The 17,256-nt window shown below is 44.5% G+C and overlaps 1 protein-coding gene across 15 annotated transcripts in view; it reads right to left on the reverse strand.

Moving 5' to 3' along the window:
• The window catches only part of NCOR2 (nuclear receptor corepressor 2), a 477,973-nt gene that overhangs the window by 214,306 nt on the left and 246,411 nt on the right, over positions 1 to 17,256 (reverse strand). For all 15 annotated transcript variants that reach the window (XM_061603067.1, XM_061603079.1, XM_061603080.1 and 12 more), the window contains one exon: positions 13,044 to 13,110. In XM_061603067.1, the coding sequence (XP_061459051.1) occupies positions 13,044 to 13,110 (67 nt within the window). The remainder of the gene's footprint in view (positions 1 to 13,043; positions 13,111 to 17,256) is intronic.

Here is a 17,256-nt window from a genome sequence, read left to right on the forward strand (position 1 = left end):
TTACCCAAGCGTTTGACCCTGAAGATGTGTATTTTAAGGACCCACCCTACTCCTGTGATTGTAATTGAACCATTTTTATGGTTGTGTTTTAAATTGCTGAAACCCGCCCTGGGACCTTAGGGTGAAGGGAAGGTTGTTGTTATTGTTATTATTATCATTATCATCATCATCAACAACAACAAAACAATAACAGTAATAGAGAGCTGGAATCTGCAACCCAAATGATCAAGTAGCACCTCCCCAATGAGGAAAGGTTACAACTCTGTTCTTGAGTTGTGACAAGGCTCCAAGAGGCTGAGCCGGGCATGAACTGAATGTGCCCCCTGTGGCACTTCCCAGACCACTCTGCAGGGGTCCCTGGAAAGCCGCAAAGTGCTTCCTCAGCAGGCAAATTGGCAGGGCAAAAGTTCCTTGTAGTTTTGAAAAGCACTACCGTTTTCAAACCCACCCCCCCACGTACAAATAAATAATGCAGTGCATACAAAGACTTGCCATTTCTGGATGAAATGACTTTGAAAATGCTGTACAATAAAGTTCCTCAAGTAGAGAGAAAGACAGCAGGGCCACCCCCACCCCCGCACACCCATGAGAGCTACTCAGCTACCAAGAAGCATCCATGTGGGAGCAGAGACGATTGTCCAGAGCCAAAAGGAAGGCTTCTCATGTACTGGCAGGCTTCCATGCCCGAGGAAAAGGAGCAACTGAAAATGTTCAGAGAGTCCTTGTAGTAATCCTCGTAGACCTCTTGGAATCACTCTGGTCTGTTGTGTACAGCATGCATGGCCAAGGCGCTCCAATGCTTAAGAAAAGCATCTGATGCATCTGATGAGAAGGCTGCCGCCATTTCCTTTCAGGCTTGAGCCTATCTATCAACCATTCTTCTGAAACATCAAAACGTTACTACTGTACTGCATTGTTCACTGCAAAGGTCTGTCCTCAAAGTGTTTGGAAATTTCCAGGTTGTTGGGTTCCCCTCCCCCAACCTTGAATGGCTTGAGAGACAATTATTCCTCTCAGTTTCTATAGACTACAGGTATGGAACCTCCAGCTTGCAGGCCAATCTTGGGCCCCCAAGGATTTCCCCCAAACCACATCCGCCTGTCAATTAGCTGGTGGCATCAGATGATGGGTGGGGGCATTCAATCCTGCTAGCTGCTGCTTCGCCAGCACATTCCCAGTGTCATGCCTCCCTCAGATGAGGAGCAGGGGATTGGCGCAACAGATCCAGGAGAGGGAAGAAGCAGACCCAGCCAAGACGTAGCTGCAGACCTCCCATCACTAGATCTCCAGGATACAGCTGGAGCCCCTCAATCAGACTCAGGGAGTGAACAGGAGGCCCCTTCACTCCCTGCAGAGCGAAGATGCCTGCGAGTAGCACAGCAACACAGGGGCTATGGCCATTTAAGGCTACAAGCCCCCGGGAGTCAGAGGGCTGATTGCTAGCTCCTGAACCAGGGAGGGGAGCTTACAAGGCTGTGAGTGACTTGGGGCTCTTGCTGGAAACAATGTTGCCCTTTTGTGACACCTTGTAGCCAGCCCAGCTTGTGACCACGTGTCTTCGACCCTGCCTGCGCTCATCGGATCCCTGGTACCTTGACTTTGGACTTCCCCAGGACTTGTCTCAGTCAGCAGAGACTGACATCCTGTGGGGAATACATGCAAAATTCACCCTGCAGAGAACAGGATTGAACCCTCCACTCATCAGCTGCTTGGTGCTGCTTTGCCAGTGGCAAAGGACACGCATCGTCTGGTGAGTGGAGAGTTCAATCCTGCTTGATGCTGCTTTGCCAGCACATCCCCTGGGGGGGAACGTGCTGGCAAAACAGACCCTTCCCCATGCAAGTCAATTCTAACAGGTAGGTGGGATCGCGCACCTATCAGTCACCTGACATCATCACAACATCACATGATTGACAGGTGGGTGACCCTGCCCATCTGTCCAAGTTGGCCCATGAGGTGGGGGGAAATTAAGATCTAACCCATTGGGCCAAAAAGGTTTCCTCTCCTGCTATAAACTCAAGGTGTTGCTTTGTTTCTTATGAGTGGCTTGGGGCCCACAATCCCAAAAGGACACTGTTTCCTTCATAGTTTTTACTGTCAGCATCAAACGCCTTGGTGCTCTCTGTGCAGCAAGATCCACATGACATAGGCACACAAACTGACATTTTCTCCTTAGCTGCTCCCACGTCTCCTCTTTAAAAAGTTACATAAGGCTGGATCAGGCCAATGGCCCATCTAGTCCAGCACCTTGTTCTCACAGTGGCCAACCACTGGAAAGCCACAAGCAGGACCTGTGTGCAAGAGCACTCTCCCTTCCTGAGGTTTCCAACAACTGGTTTCAGAAGCATACATAGCCACTGGCACTAGCAGCCACTGATAGCCTTTTCCTCCATGAATTTGTCTAATCCTCTTTTAAAGCCATCCAAGTTGGTGGCCACCACCAATGCCTGTTGCAGAGCAAATTCCATAACTATGTGCTGTCTCTGGGCTGGCGCCAGAGGGCGGCCAGGTTGGGCCCTGGCCAAGGGCCCCTCCTTAGGGTGGGTGGTAGTGCTCCCTTGAACTATCTGTGGCAGTGTCGCCTCCTGACCCTGCCACGGATCGCAGAGAGGGGGCTCCCAAGCACCCTCCTTACTACTGTGCAGGCCCACGACGCCCACCTCCATGCCCCACCTACCTCTCTCTTGAAGTAAATGCTGGCCACGCTGAGGGTGCAAGCCTGCTATCAACCAAGATGGTAGCCAAGGTTTCCCTAGAGGGATGGTTGATGGCAGGTATGCGTGTGTGTAGCATGCATGCATGCCATCAACTAAGATGGCAGCGGAGGCATCAGCCCCTTAGGGAAGCCTTGGCTGCCATCTTGGTTGATGGCAGGCATGCACACAGCATTCACTTCAAGAGAAAAGTAGGTAGGTGGGGTGTGGGTGCATGTGGGTGCCAGGGTGGGCTGGTGCCCAAGAGCCCTGGCCTGCCTAGCACCAGCCCTGGGCTGTCTGAACAAGTCATTTCTTCTGCCTGTCCTGAGTCTTTCAACATTCAGCTTCATTGGATGTCCATAAATAATAAATAAATAATAAATAAATTTAATTTCTGTGTCGCCTATCTGGCCAATGGCCACTCTAGGCGACGTACAACAGTTAAAACATAATATGATAACATACAATACAATGATACAATATAAAAACAATATAAGAACAATACAGCAGCAGACAATAATATTAAAACAGGGTAGGAGGCATTCCAATCTTAGTAATTAACCCTCCCTGGAAATCCGGAAGGCCTGTTGAAACAGCCAGGTCTTTAAGGCTTTACGGAATACATTTAGGGAAGAGGCATGGCGTAGATCTTGCGGGAGGGAGTTCCAGAGAGTGGGGGCCGCCACTGAGAATGCCCTCTCTCTAGTACCCGCCAATCTAGCTGTTTTTGTCGGCGGGATTGAGAGAAGGCCTTGAGTGGCTGATCTTGTCGGGCGGCATAATTGGTGGCGTTGAAGGCGCTCCGTAAGATAAACTGGGCGGAGACCGTATAGGGATTTAAAGGTTAATACCAACACCTTGAATTGGGCCCGGAAAACAACTGGAAGCCAGTGTAGATCGAACAACACTGGTGTGATGTGATCCTGGTGGCGACTGTTCATAAGTAGTCGAGCCGCCGCATTTTGTATAAGTTGTAGTTTCCGGACCGTTTTCAAGGGTAACCCCACGTAGACCGCATTACAGTAATCCAAACGAGAGGTGACCAGGGCGTGTACTACCTGTGGGAGCTGATGAACAGGAAGGTAGGGTTGCAGCCTTCGTATGAGGTGTAGTTGATACCAGGCTGCCCGGCTCACTGCCGAAATCTGAGCCTCCATGGACAGCCTGGAATCAAGTACAACCCCAAGGCTGCGGACCTGGTCCTTCAGGGGTAAACTCACCCCATTGAACTTCAAGTCAACATCTCCCAACCTTCCTTTGTCTCCCACAAGCAGCACCTTGGTCTTATCGGGGTTCAGCTTCAGCTTGTTCCTTCCCATCCATCCACTCACGGATTCCAGGCACTTGGACAAGGTCTCCACAGCCGACTCTGGTGAAGATTTAAAAGAGAGATAGAGCTGAGTGTCATCTGCATATTGGTGACACTGCAGCCCAAATCTCCTAATCTCCTAGCGGCTTCATATAAATGTTAAACAGCATGGGAGAGAGGATAGAGCCCTGTGGCACACCACAGTTGAGAGGCCAAGGGTCTGAAACCTCCTCCCCCAATGCTACTTGTTGATACCTATCGGAGAGAAAGGAATGGAACCACTGTAATACAGTACCTCCAGTTCCCAATCCCTCCAGGCGATGTAAAAAGATACTGTGGTTGACAGTATCAAAAGCCGCTGAGAGATCGAGGAGGACAAGAAAGGAGAATTCTCCCCTATCTAATGCCCTCCTCAAATCATCTACCAGAGCGACCAAGGCTGTTTCAGTTCCGTGACCAGTCCAATTGGTATGGATCCAAGTAATCCGTTTCATCCAAGTGTGCTGACAACTGGTTGGCCACCACTTGCTCAATGACCTTGCCCAAAAATGGTAGATTCGAAATTGGGCGGAAGTTATTAAAAACTTGGGGATCCAAGGAGGGCTTCTTCAGGATGGGCTTTACAATTGCCTCCTTGAAGGCTGATGGCATTACACCCTCTTTCAAGGATGCGTTTACCACCGCTTTAATCCCCTTGCCCAATTTCTCTCTGCAGCTCATAAGGAGCCACGATGGGCAAGGATCAGTTAGACAAGTGGTAGGCTTCACAGTTGTAAGCACCTTGTCCACATCCTCAGAAGGGAGAAGCCGAAACCGATCCCAACTTACCGGCATGAGTTCTAGTGTTATGAGAGAGGGAGAAGAACTTTTCTCTATCCACTTTCTCCATGCCATGCAAAATTTTATACACTTCTATCATGTCACCTCTTACTCTCTTTTTCTCTAAACTAAAAGGCCCCAAATGCTGCAACCTTTTTCATAAGGGAGTCGCTCAATCTCCTTGATCATTTTGGTTGCCTTTTTCTGAACCTTTTCCAGCTCTACAATATCCTTTTTGAGATGAGGTGACCAAAACTGTATACAGCATTCCAAATGTGGCTGCGCCATATATATATTTAATGGCCTTTCCTAATGATCCCTAGCATGGAATTTGCCTTTTTCTCATCTGCCACACACCGAGTTGACATCTTCATTGAGCTACTGTACACTACACCCCCAACATCTCATTCCTGGTCAGTCACCACCAGTTCAGACCTCATGGACGTATATGTGAAATTAAGATTTTTTCCTCCAATATGTATAACTTTACACTTGCTTACATTGAATTGCATTTGCCATTTTAATGCCCATTCACTCAGTTTGGAGAGGTCCCTCTTTGCAATCCCTTTTTGTTTTAACAACCCTGAACAATTTAGTATTATCAGGAAACGTGGCCACCTCACTGTTCACCTCTAACTCTAGAGTACTTACAAACAAGTTAATAAGCAATGGTTCCAATACCAGTCCTTGGGGGACTCCACTTTCTACAGCCTTCCATTGTGAGAACTGTCCATTTATTCCTACTCTGCTTCCTGCTACTTAACCAATTCCTGATCCACAAGAAGACCTCTCCTCTTATTCCATGACTGCTAAGCTTACTCAGGACTCTTTGATGAGGTACCTTGTCAAAAGCTTTTTAAAAATCCAAGTAGAAAGTCCATGTCAACTGGATCACCTCTATCTATATGCTTGTTGACACTCTTAAATAAGTTAGTGAGCAGGACTTATCCTTGCAGAGCCATGCTGGTTTTGCTTCAGCAAGGCTTGCTCTTCTATATGCTTATTTTATCTTCAACAATACTTTCTGTCAGTTTTTCTAAGACAGACACTAAGCTAACCAGCCTGTAATTTCCCCCTTAGATACCTTTTTAAATATTGGCATTACATTGGCCACTCCAGTCCTCAGGCATGGAGGCGAATCTGAGGGGCAAGTTATGTATTTTTTTACAAGATCAGCAATTTCACATTTGGATGCCAGCTGGACCCAGCAATTTGTCCTGAAAAAGTTAATTCTTGCACAGGGATTTGCCTGATATCCTCCAATGTGAAGACAGAATTCATTTAGCTTCTCTGCAATCTCCTTATCCTGCTTTAGCACACCTTTGACTCCCTTATCATCCAAGGGTTCAACTGCCACCCTAGACGGTCTCCTATTTTGAATGTATTCAAAGAATTTTTGTTGTTGATTGTTACATTTTTAGCAATGTGCTTCCCTCAAATTCTTTTTTGCTGTTATACGCCTTCAAGTCGATTACGGCTTATGGTGACCCTATGAATCTTTTGGATATCTTCATAGGGTTTTCCTGGTAAGAGGTATTCAGAGGTGGTTTACCATGGCCTTCCTCTAAGCCTACGGCACCTGGTATTCCCACGCGGTCTCCCATCCAAGTACTAACCAGGCCTGACCCTGCTTAGCTTCCGAGATCAGATGAGATTGGGCTTGTTATTGTTATGTCCTTCTTGCATTTCTTTTGCCAGAGTTTGTGTTACTTTTTATTCTCCTCATTCGGACCAGACTTCTGTTTTTTGAAGTAAGCCTTCTTGCCTCTAATAGCTTGTTTGACTCTGCTCATTAATCATGCAGGCATCCTCTTGGCCTGGCGGTATCTTTCCTGATCTGCGGTATACACTCCAGTTGAGCTTCTAATACTGTGTTTTTAAACAGCTCCCACGCATTGCTGCTTTTCCTTCGGTCGTGGCCAGAGGTGACTTTCCTATGAGGCAAGGTATGAAGCAAATACCTCATCTGGCTGATTAGAAAGAGGGAGATGTCCCACTGAGGAGGGTATCATGGGCCCATGATGCAAAATCCACTCTGAAGGTCTCCAGAGGACACCTTGCTGAAGGCATGTATTCGTGGAATGTTCGTGAAGGTTCTCTTTAAAGATGGGTACTGTCTGTGTAACTACTCAAAGGGTAAAATGGTTTCTCAAGTGTTCTTTTACTGTAGCTTTTATCAGGGGGTTAGAAAATGCATATTATTTCCTCTTACGTTTCCTGGCCAATCTTTAGAGACCCTCCTGAGTATCTTCCTTCAGGGGAATTACTCAGTAGGTGGCAAAATATTTGAATGTTGTCATGTCTCTTAGACTTGCTATGATTTTAGTTCTTAGCCTGCCTTTTTTTTAAAATCTGAGGCTATGATTTTATATTTTATATTTTATACTTTGTATTTTGTTTTATTAGCCAGTTTACTGTAATGGACACCTGACAATAAGGCTTCCATAGAAGAGCTTCGTTGGCGATTGTGCCCCATGTTAATTAGCAGGTGGAGGGAAGGCTTTCTATCTTGGGGACAAAAATATTTATTAATTGAAAACCAGTGGGGTGTAGTGGTTAGAATGTGAAATTAGAATAGAGGGGTTCCAGGCTCAAATCCCCACTCAGCCAGGAAGCTCCGTGGGTCAGACATCTAAACTTCGGGATTACTCAGACCAGGAGGAGACTGTGGTCTTTGAAGCAGCCTTTGATGTCCCTTCCTCCTCAGAAGTTGCAGCCTCACAGGAACCTACAATGCTAGCACCTCTCTGGCCTGAAGAGGTTGCATTACCACCTTCACACTCCTCCCATGCTTCCAGTCTGGAGGAAGTACCACATCCTCCTGTGCTGCTGGTCCCAAGGACACCAATACATTTATTACTCAGTAGGTGGCAAAATATTTGAATGTTGTCATGTCTCTTAGATTTGCTATGATTTTAGTTTTTAGCCTGCCTTTTCTTTTTAATTGAGGCTGTGATTTTGTATTTTATACTTTGTATTCTGTCTTATTAGCTAGTTTACTGTAACAGACATCTGACAAGGAGTGGGGCTAGCTGCTCAAAGGAAGCTGCAGGCCTATTTAAGGCCACTCTGAGTTTGCTGATTGTTGGAGCTCAACACTCAAGCCTGCCTTATCAGCTAACTAGGCCTTTCTTGGAGCTATCCAGGGTGATATCAACTTAACCCTGGACTCTATGCCTTGTAAAAGCCCCACTTGGTTAGAGCCCTGCCCCTCAGCTGGGACCACTGCCGTGGGATCATAGAATTGTAGAACAGTAGAGCTGGAAGGGGCCTAAGGCCATTGAGTCCAACCCACTGCTCATGGATCTTGGGCCAGTCACCATCCCTAGCCTAGCGTTGCCTAGCCTAGCCGCAGGGCTGTGGGTGGTTGACACTGGGGTGAGGGAGAACAAGAGCAAGCCCTTCCCCAGGCTAAGTGAGGCCTCCACATCAGGCCGCAGATACCTGGAGGAGGGGACGCAGGGAGGCCAGAGCTGTGTGCGCCTCCTGGCCTAGCCTGAGCCTCATGGTCCAGCCTGCTGCCTTCAGTTGTAGTAGAGGACGCAATCCTGTCACGAGCCTTCAAGTAAGATTCAGCTGCCAGTCCAGCTGGCTTCTGGACATGGAAGGCAGTGGATGGCATCTTATCCTTTGCCCCAGGCAGCAGAATGTCTTGAGGACCCCATACACTGCCTGGACTTCCTTGAGGAAAGGCAAGATATAAATGTAACAAATAAGTTATTATTTGTTACTTTAATTTTCTACATTCAGTACCCAAGATGGATTACAATAATATACTATTATTTTTAAATGGTATATTAAAAAGTTAAGACACACACACATACACACACACACGTGTGCATATAATGGAAGACTAGTCGATCAGGGTGACTCTAGGCTCCTGGATCCCAGCCTCGGCCCTCAAAGTTCCTGACTCTTCCTCTTCTCTCCCACTGCTACCTTTGGTATACATCCCTTTGGGCATGTTTATGTGGGAAAGTGGCATACAAACTGAAACAAGAAAAACACATACAAAGTTGGCAGGCAGTGGGACACTGTCACACATGAACTGCACCATAAAGCAACAAGGCAACTAGGTCTGGAGAGCTGGTGACTCCAGGAAAAAGCAGATGCATAGGACAGGTAACTCTTCTGGGGCAGAAGATCAGAGAAGGTGGGACACAGTATCATAAAGCAGGGATGGGAGGATCCATAGCCCTGCACATATGCCTGGATTACAACCCCTATCACTGTTGACCATTGGTATGTTAGCTGGGGCTGATGGGAGTTGGAGTCCAGCAGCATCTGGATGTTGACCACAGGTACAGATGGGTGAGAATTCTGCTGAAGTCGGATTTAAAACAGGATTTTGCAGAACTTCTCATATTCTCCATTTTTGTGGAGTCATTACATTTGCTCCGGACTCCAGTGGCTTTCTCCTGACACTGAATAAGAAGCATCTTGGAATTCTCACCCATTTCTACTCAAGCAGGCAGCAGGGCACAACAATAATTTACGCAGGTTTCTCCCTCTCTCCTTCCTTCACTTTCTCTTTCGTTCTCTCTCTCTCTCCTCCTCCCTTGAAGAGAATAATCCAAGCTTCAAGGGAGGAGGACTGGACTGAGCCAAGCCTAGTCTCTCTGTCTGCTAGGGGGAAAACAATCTGCTAGGGGGAAAACAATCACCAGCCAAGCCTGTCTGCATTTAACAGGTTACTATTAACACTGACTACAGAGAGATTAAAAGGGTAGAAAATCTCCATTACAATCTTCTTAATCTCCTTCTGAATGAGGGCTATTTAGGCTTGGTGTTATTTCAATCTCTCCCTCCAGTCAAAGGGTAAAAGAGGAAGTTAGCGGAAACAGCCAAAGACAAATGGAACAGAGCAGCACAGGACAGACGACTAGCCACTATATCCAAAAATGCCCAGGTGGGAAGGTTTGGACCATCCAAAAATGAAATCAGCAGTATGCTTACTGGCAATTTCTCTGCTTCATCAAGATGGTGATAGAGATAGTTGTATCTGTTTTGGGAAGAGGGATGGCTTATTTTGCATGGTGCAAAACAAAGTCACCTTCATTTCATTTTTTTTTTTCAATAATTTTTATTCAGATTTTCATAAAACATACAAGACGAAATCATAAAACATTCAAAGACAAAAAACAAAATCAAAAATAGTTAAACAAAAAGAAAAAAAAGAAAAAAAAACAAAAATAAAAAATAAAGAGTAAAATATTGACTTCCCATTTGTCAAAGATCAAATCAGTTATAAGTCTATAATATATAACAATCCTGTCTCTTAAGTCATATTATAAAATCACTTTCCTCCAGTAGTTATCTTACTTAATCATCAAATCTCATAAACATTACTTTATTCTTTCCACAAAAAGTCAAAGAGAGGTTTCAATTCTTTAAGAAATATATCTATCAATTTTTTTTTCCAGATAAGCATATCGATTAATCCATCTCATTACTAATTATGATAATCTTATTGTCATAACCATAGTCAAAATAAACATTTCAATTAATCCATCACATCAGAATCTGTTAGGTTCAGTAATTTCAGTAGCCATTGTTCTATTATCCCTATTAGTTCCATTTTCCATCTTCCATCTTCAGTAGTCTTGTTAAGTCCAGTAATTTCAGTATCCAATCTTCCATTATCAGTATTCCATAATAATCTTGCTGTCAAAGCCATAGTCATATAGTAAGAGTCTGATGGGAATTACCTCTATCCCAAATATTTTCTTGCCATCCATTCTGAATAGGTTGCTGAAATACTGCTGTAAAATCATATCTCTGTTCTTTTTTTCAAAATACACTGGGTCATCTCTTGAAAGTTTTTCCATTGTCACATGGCTGCAGTTAATTCCATAGATTTTCTCTATATTGGGCTCCATCACATCATTCCAGTCCAGAAGATTATCCATGCCATTGATAACTTTATCTCTAGAATCTTCATTAATTTCTTCAGAGATAACATTGAGTTCCAAACAATAGATTTTATTTCTAAAGTCCATAGACTCCAAATCTTGTTCCTGTTCCACGTTTGTTCCAATCTCCGGGATCTCCTCTCTCACAGGGACCCCTGTTCCAGTCTCCAGGGTCTCCTCTCTCACAGGGACCCCTGTTCCAGTCTCCAGGGTCTCCTCTCTCACAAGGACCCCTATGTCTTTAATCTCCTGTGTCTCCAAACAATAGATTTTGTTTCTAAAGTCCATAGACTCCAAATCTTTTTCCTGTTCCACGTTTGTTCCAATCTCCAGGGTCACCTCTCTCACAGGGACCCCTATATCTTTAATCTCCTGCTTCATTTTACTCAATTCAATTTTCAGCTCCTTACAACCCTGTCGCAGGTTTTGTTTCGTTATCTCAATCTCATCCATTATTTTCTGAAACATAGTTATTTCCAGATTCTCAGCCACTTTCTTAATTGCCATTTTAAAAGAAAAATATAGGAAAACCACTTCTTATTTCAGCAACAATTGGGTTAATACTCCAAACTTGGTGACATCACAGTATAAACAGAGCAGACAGCCTTATCTCTCCATGCTTAAGTAAACAAAATGCAGTTCCCAGGATCGAAACAATTAATGGCGGTCGTCAGGAAACAGATTCGTCAAAATAAAATAGACCAAAAAGAGAGTAGTCTCAGACAATATAATATTCTTCAAAATAAAAATCTGGAATAGAAATCCCTCTTCTGTGTATATCTTTAGAATGCAAATCCAGGACAGCTTTTTGCAACAAAAACAGAGATAAGCTATTAATTAGTGAGTAGCAGAGAGAAGTTATGGCTCCCCAGTGAGATGTCAAAAACCGATCAATCTGGCAAATCTCTTTTAAACAGCAACAATTTAAGTCAAATAAAAGAAAAATATAGAAAGAAGGGTGCTTGCCTGTTAGTGCGTTCTCTCTTAGAAGATAAGATGAACGTTCGCTTTATCAGATAGAGCTTGTTGTTGAAAATCCGTCCCACCTTCGTCGGCTGGACCTCGTCCCATAAATTAATGAGATCTGGTCGTCCCAACAAAAATAGGCTTTGAGGTTAATCTCTTCGTTTCTCCCTACCCGGGAGAAGTTTAATCAGTCAAAAAAAAAAAAATCTGACTGATATATCTGAATAAGCTTCTTTTGAGGCAGGAGCCCGTCTCAAAAGCAGGCACAGGCTAAGTCACCCTTCCCGGAAGTCAAAGTCACCTTCATTTCAGAACAGCCTAGTTAGTGGCTCCTGAAGTGAGATCTAGATCCAGCCAAGAACAAGTGTTGCTCCGCTCCAGCTGTGCCTGATGCTCAGCCAGGAAGAGAAACGAAAAGGGATTGAAGTTCAAGCTCCCAATTAATCTGGCCAAGGATTCGGTCACTTTAGCTTCCATTTTAACTTGGTACCTTGAAATACCAACCATCCATCTGGCAAAAAGAATTCTCCAGCCAACCAGCATCTGCTTGGCTACTTAGCTAAGCTCTGAACTTTAATCCCTTTAGTAGGATGATTTCTAAATCACTTCCAAAGAGCTTAAGAAAAAGGGCTGCGGCGGCAAGTGGAACAGACCCCAGATATGTATCTTGCCAAAACATTTAAGATACTGGCATGATTCATGTCCTGCTAGGTTCCATGAAGAAAGGGCTGCAAGGACAAGGACCTTGGAAAGCTGTACCCAAATCTAGGCTTAAGGACGTAAGAAGAGCCCTCCTGCATCAGGCCAAAGCCCATTTAGATTATGTTCTCACAGTGGCCAAGCAGATGCCTATGGGAAGCCCACCAGCCACAGTGCTCTCTCTGCTTGCGATTCTCAGCAACTGGTATTGTGAGGCATACTGCCTCTGACAGCGGAGGTAGAACACAGCCATCGTAGCTAGTAGCCACTGATGGCTTGAAGGGTGCAGAGAATCTGTAAGAAGTTTGAAAGAGAACAGCTGGAGCCTGAAGCACAATAGGCTCTGCTGACCAGGCAAGGATCCTCACATTTATCCCAGGCACCCCAGCCAATCTAAAGGCTTCATGCTGCCTGCCAGTCACTGGGGTTGCAATTCCACACCCCGGATTCCCTTCTGTGCCTGAAGAGCGTTCTGAATCCAGTTCTACCCACTGTTTCTCCCCAACAAATCCATCAATGCCACAGTGATGGTGAAGCTGGATTCTCCAGGATACAAGGGTTGCCATTTGAATATGTAGCCCCATCCTTTGTTTGTTTATTTTTCAAAGGAGGCCCACAAAAGCCAACAAAGGTGTCACGTACCCACTGCTTACGGGCATGATTTCTCCTCTTGAAGTATAAGATCAGCTTCTTTCGCATTGCCTGGTTTCTGCAAAGCACAAAAAGTTATGTTAAAGCCTGCATATAGTTTCTCACTCACACACACACACACACACACACAGCTCCAGCCTCTTCTGCTACAAAGCCACCTTTTAAGATTCACCTTGAACCACAGCACTTTCAGAACAGCGGAGGCGGTTCTGCACAGCCATTATTCCCATTTAGAATCAGTTCACAAGGTAATTGTGCACACTGAGTTTTCTCTATTCCATGGTCCTCAAGAGGCACATCCATGCTTGCCAATCACACAGAGAAGGTACCATGTGCAGCAGCAGCACACAGATGTCATTGCTGTGGCCGTGGCAATCATTTGGGGCCCTGGCCCTAGTTTTAAATAACTGCATACCTACAGCTATCTGCCCTGTGTAAATTGCACACATGTAGATAGTTCACATGGAGAGAGAGGAAAAAACCCTGACCCTTTAGAATTACCAGCATTTGAAAGAAAATTCCCCACCACACCTCTAGCATGGATGGATAACTGAACTAAACAGAGTGTGAAAGGCTGTTTTTGCAGAAACTTCACTGCAAATCTACACTGCTGTTTTGTAGGAACAGTACTGTTTATCTACACCACAAACTTAGATTACTTTAATATCTATGTATATATATTATATACACACAAAATGCACACACAAATTATTCTGCATACAATACATAAAACAAAAAATATATTCAGATTTCAAACAGATTAATATAATTAATACAAAACAAACATCTAATATATTGTTTCAGGCAAGCAAAATTAGGATTCTCTAACAACATTCTCAAGTAAATTACAATTACCAGAAATCTCTGGAGGAAGCTAAAACAGCTAAACTGGTATAAAAGAGACAGAAATTTAAAAGGGTAACCAGAATGATCAAGGGATCAACTCCCCTAGCAGGTTGCAGCATTAGGGGCTTTTTAGCTTAGAGAAAAGATGAATAAGAGGTGACATGATAGAAGCATATAAAATTATGCATAGCGTGGAGAAAGTGAATAGAGAAAAGTTTTTCTTCCTTTCTCAGAACTCGTGGACATCTAATGACTCTGAATGTTGTAAGATTCAGAAAAGACAAAAGAAAGTCAGACAGCACATAGCTAAGCTATGAGATTCACTACCACAGTCATCAACTTGGATGATTTTAAAAGGAGATTATTCATGGAGGTCAAGGCTATCAATGGCTACTAGCCATGATGGCTATGCTCTGCCTCCATGGGGTTGGAGGCAATATGTTTCTGAATACCTGTTGCTGGAAACTGCAGGAGTGCAGAGTGCTCTTGTGCTTAGGCCCCGCTTGCATCTGGCTGGCAATTGTAGGAACACAACGCTGGGCTAGATGGGCCACTGGACTGATCCAGCACTGCTCTTCTTATGCACATGTAGACATGCCCAGACATTTAGATGTGACCAACGTTACACCTGAGTGATCCTACACTCCCTGTGTTGATGGCAGGACCACCCATCTCCCCTCAACGCCACCAAGAAATTAGCTGATGCTACCCAGACCACAGCTTAAAGGGCAGAGCTCTGAAAATCACTAGGCCCCACGTAGGACATATAAATGTCCCATTGAGGATTGGAGAGCATCAGATCAGAATCTAACTTTTCCTGGACTTGCTGGTTGTTTCTGCTTCTGCTGCTGCTACGCAACTCTCACCAAAGCTCAGCCTGCTCCAAGCCTTGTTTTGTGCCTAGCGGATACAAAAGACACAAGCTCAAGGTTCAAGTCTTGGTGTAAAAAGCCCTATACAGTTTGGGACCAGGATACCTGAAAGACCGTCTTATCCCTTATATACCCAGTGGATCACTGCACTCTGCAGATGCCTCCTCTGTCTCCTGCAGATACCATCTTATCAGGTGGTCAGTTCCACACAACATAGGAAACGGACCTTTAGTGTGGTGGCACCTACCTTCTGGAATTCCCTCCCCTTAAATATTAGACAGGCGCCATCTCTGTTATCTTTTCGGCACCTACTGAACACCTTCCTTTTTCAACAAGCCTTTAAGTTGAGATCTTATCCTAGTCTGCGTCTGTGTTGGAATTGCTTTTTAATATATTTTAAAACCCTTTTTTTAAAAAAGATGTCTTTGAAGATATTTTGTTTTAATGTATTTTAAAGTCTGTTTTTATGATGTTTTAAAGTGTTTTAGTGCTTATGTTGCCTCCCTGGGCTCCTGAGGAAGGGTGGGATATAAATCAAATAATAAATAAATAAATAAATAAAATAAAAGTCTTGCCAAAACAGGACAGGTGCATAAATTGCAGAAAAAATAAACTCCTAAGGGAGTCCTTTATAGGATATGACCACAAGGGTCTCCAACTAGATTTACTCTGGAAGGAAGCCTCCACTGTCCCACTTGATTTTGGACTATGGTATAAATTAACAATCAAAGTCTCTCAGTGATCTCCATTTTCATAACCAGCTCTTTGAGGTAACAAGCAAACTCCAAGTTCCCAAACAATGACCATGATGAGCTCCATTTTCACCAGTTTGGCTGCAAAGGTTTTGATGTAAAAACAGAACTCAACTTCCAAGGTAGCACTTGGCAGTTGACATCTTCCTCCGTTTAAGTGGGAAACAGCAACTAACCTTCTGAAAATGAAACACAAGAGCCCCCACCCCACCCCCATACGCAAAAGCTCTGGTTAGCCCAATTGCAGCCAGCAAGAATGCCAACTGAATAAGCCTGATGCTAAATTAGCAGGCCACAGTTAACCAAATTCTTTCAAAGCAGCCTGTTCTGTTTCTGATGTGGTATGGTTAAAAAGAGCGATAGAACAGCACCCCTCTGATACTACTCAGAACAGAATCTGCCTCTGCAATTGAATCGAGTCCCACAATGCTCCAGCTTCCTTTAATGTAAATGAATGTTTCTAGATCTCATGGTGGGAGGAAAAAACAAGCTTTGAAAACAACAGGGAGTCACCATCAGTCGAATGTTAAGAAATCACTATGATGGCAGAAGAGGTTGTCTGTGTCTTATGCTGTTCCACATCCCTTCCCCATTAACTACAAACATTTTTTTTTGTGAGCCACCTTGAGGGCCTTTGGCCAAAAGGCGGCATAAAAATAGAATGAATAAACAAACAAACAAACAAACATGGAAGGAAATAACTGTGGCAGATCTTTAGCTCTGGGCATCCAGCCTTTTGTTTTCATACTGGGGGGTGGGCGACCTGTGTACTGTATTGGTTAGTGTGTGGGACCACAGATGGGGGAAACCAGGGTTCAAATCCTCACTCAGCCATGAAGCTCGCTGGGTGACCTTGGGCCAGTCAATGCCTCTCAGTCTGACCTACCTCACAAGACTGTTGTGAGGACAGAACAGATGGGGGGAGAGCCATGTACATCTTGAGCTCCTTGGAGAAAAAGATGAGATATAAATACACTAATATGTGGAATAAATACAAACACCTCATCAGAATTGTACAAAATCCCCAAAGCACCACAGCCTGATTAAGCATTGCCCATGACCTGCACAACGTAGGGCATTCCATGCAATGGGGACTTTCTCCCATTCTGTCCTCATCAAGAATGACAAACCACCTGGGAATGATCTTCCAAGTGTGCTAAAGGCATCACACCAGTGCAGCCAAAGTTGTGTAAAAGCATCACCTCCTACAAGTTTACGTATGGAGGAAGATTTCTGGTGCTCTTTAAAGACACCTACAACAAGGGAGCTGCTCCAAAAGGGGGTGGGGGAAGAGAGAAAGATGTCAAGAATCAGAGAAACCCTTCCAGGAGCCTCCCCTTCTCCCTTCTAGGCAAGACAGCTGAAGTAATCATGAGTCATCTCTTTCAAAAGCAAACAAGAGGGGCCTTGGGAACTGCGGGATGAATCAGAGAGACCTGGAAGCTGCTGCCATCTCCAAGCGCATCAAGAGGACTTAAAAGTACAAACAGGTCCCCCCATCAACGGCCTTAAGTTTCCACTTTTGCTGGACCATAAAAACATCAATATGGGTGTATGTGGAAGGCTGGATGGCGCTCTGCGTTTGGAAAAGCAGCAGAAGAGTTTTGAAAGCTGCAGCCTCTTTGTGATAGACAGGGCCGCCTTAGTTTTCTTTCCTTCTGTCCCCCTTTGCATTTTAAAAAAAACAAAACACAAACCCTGCTTCAAGAGGCTCGTGTGTTCTCAGTGCGCCTC

The sequence above is a fragment of the Rhineura floridana genome, chromosome 19, assembly GCF_030035675.1.
Source record: "Rhineura floridana isolate rRhiFlo1 chromosome 19, rRhiFlo1.hap2, whole genome shotgun sequence".
NCBI classification, from domain to species: domain Eukaryota; kingdom Metazoa; phylum Chordata; class Lepidosauria; order Squamata; family Rhineuridae; genus Rhineura; species Rhineura floridana.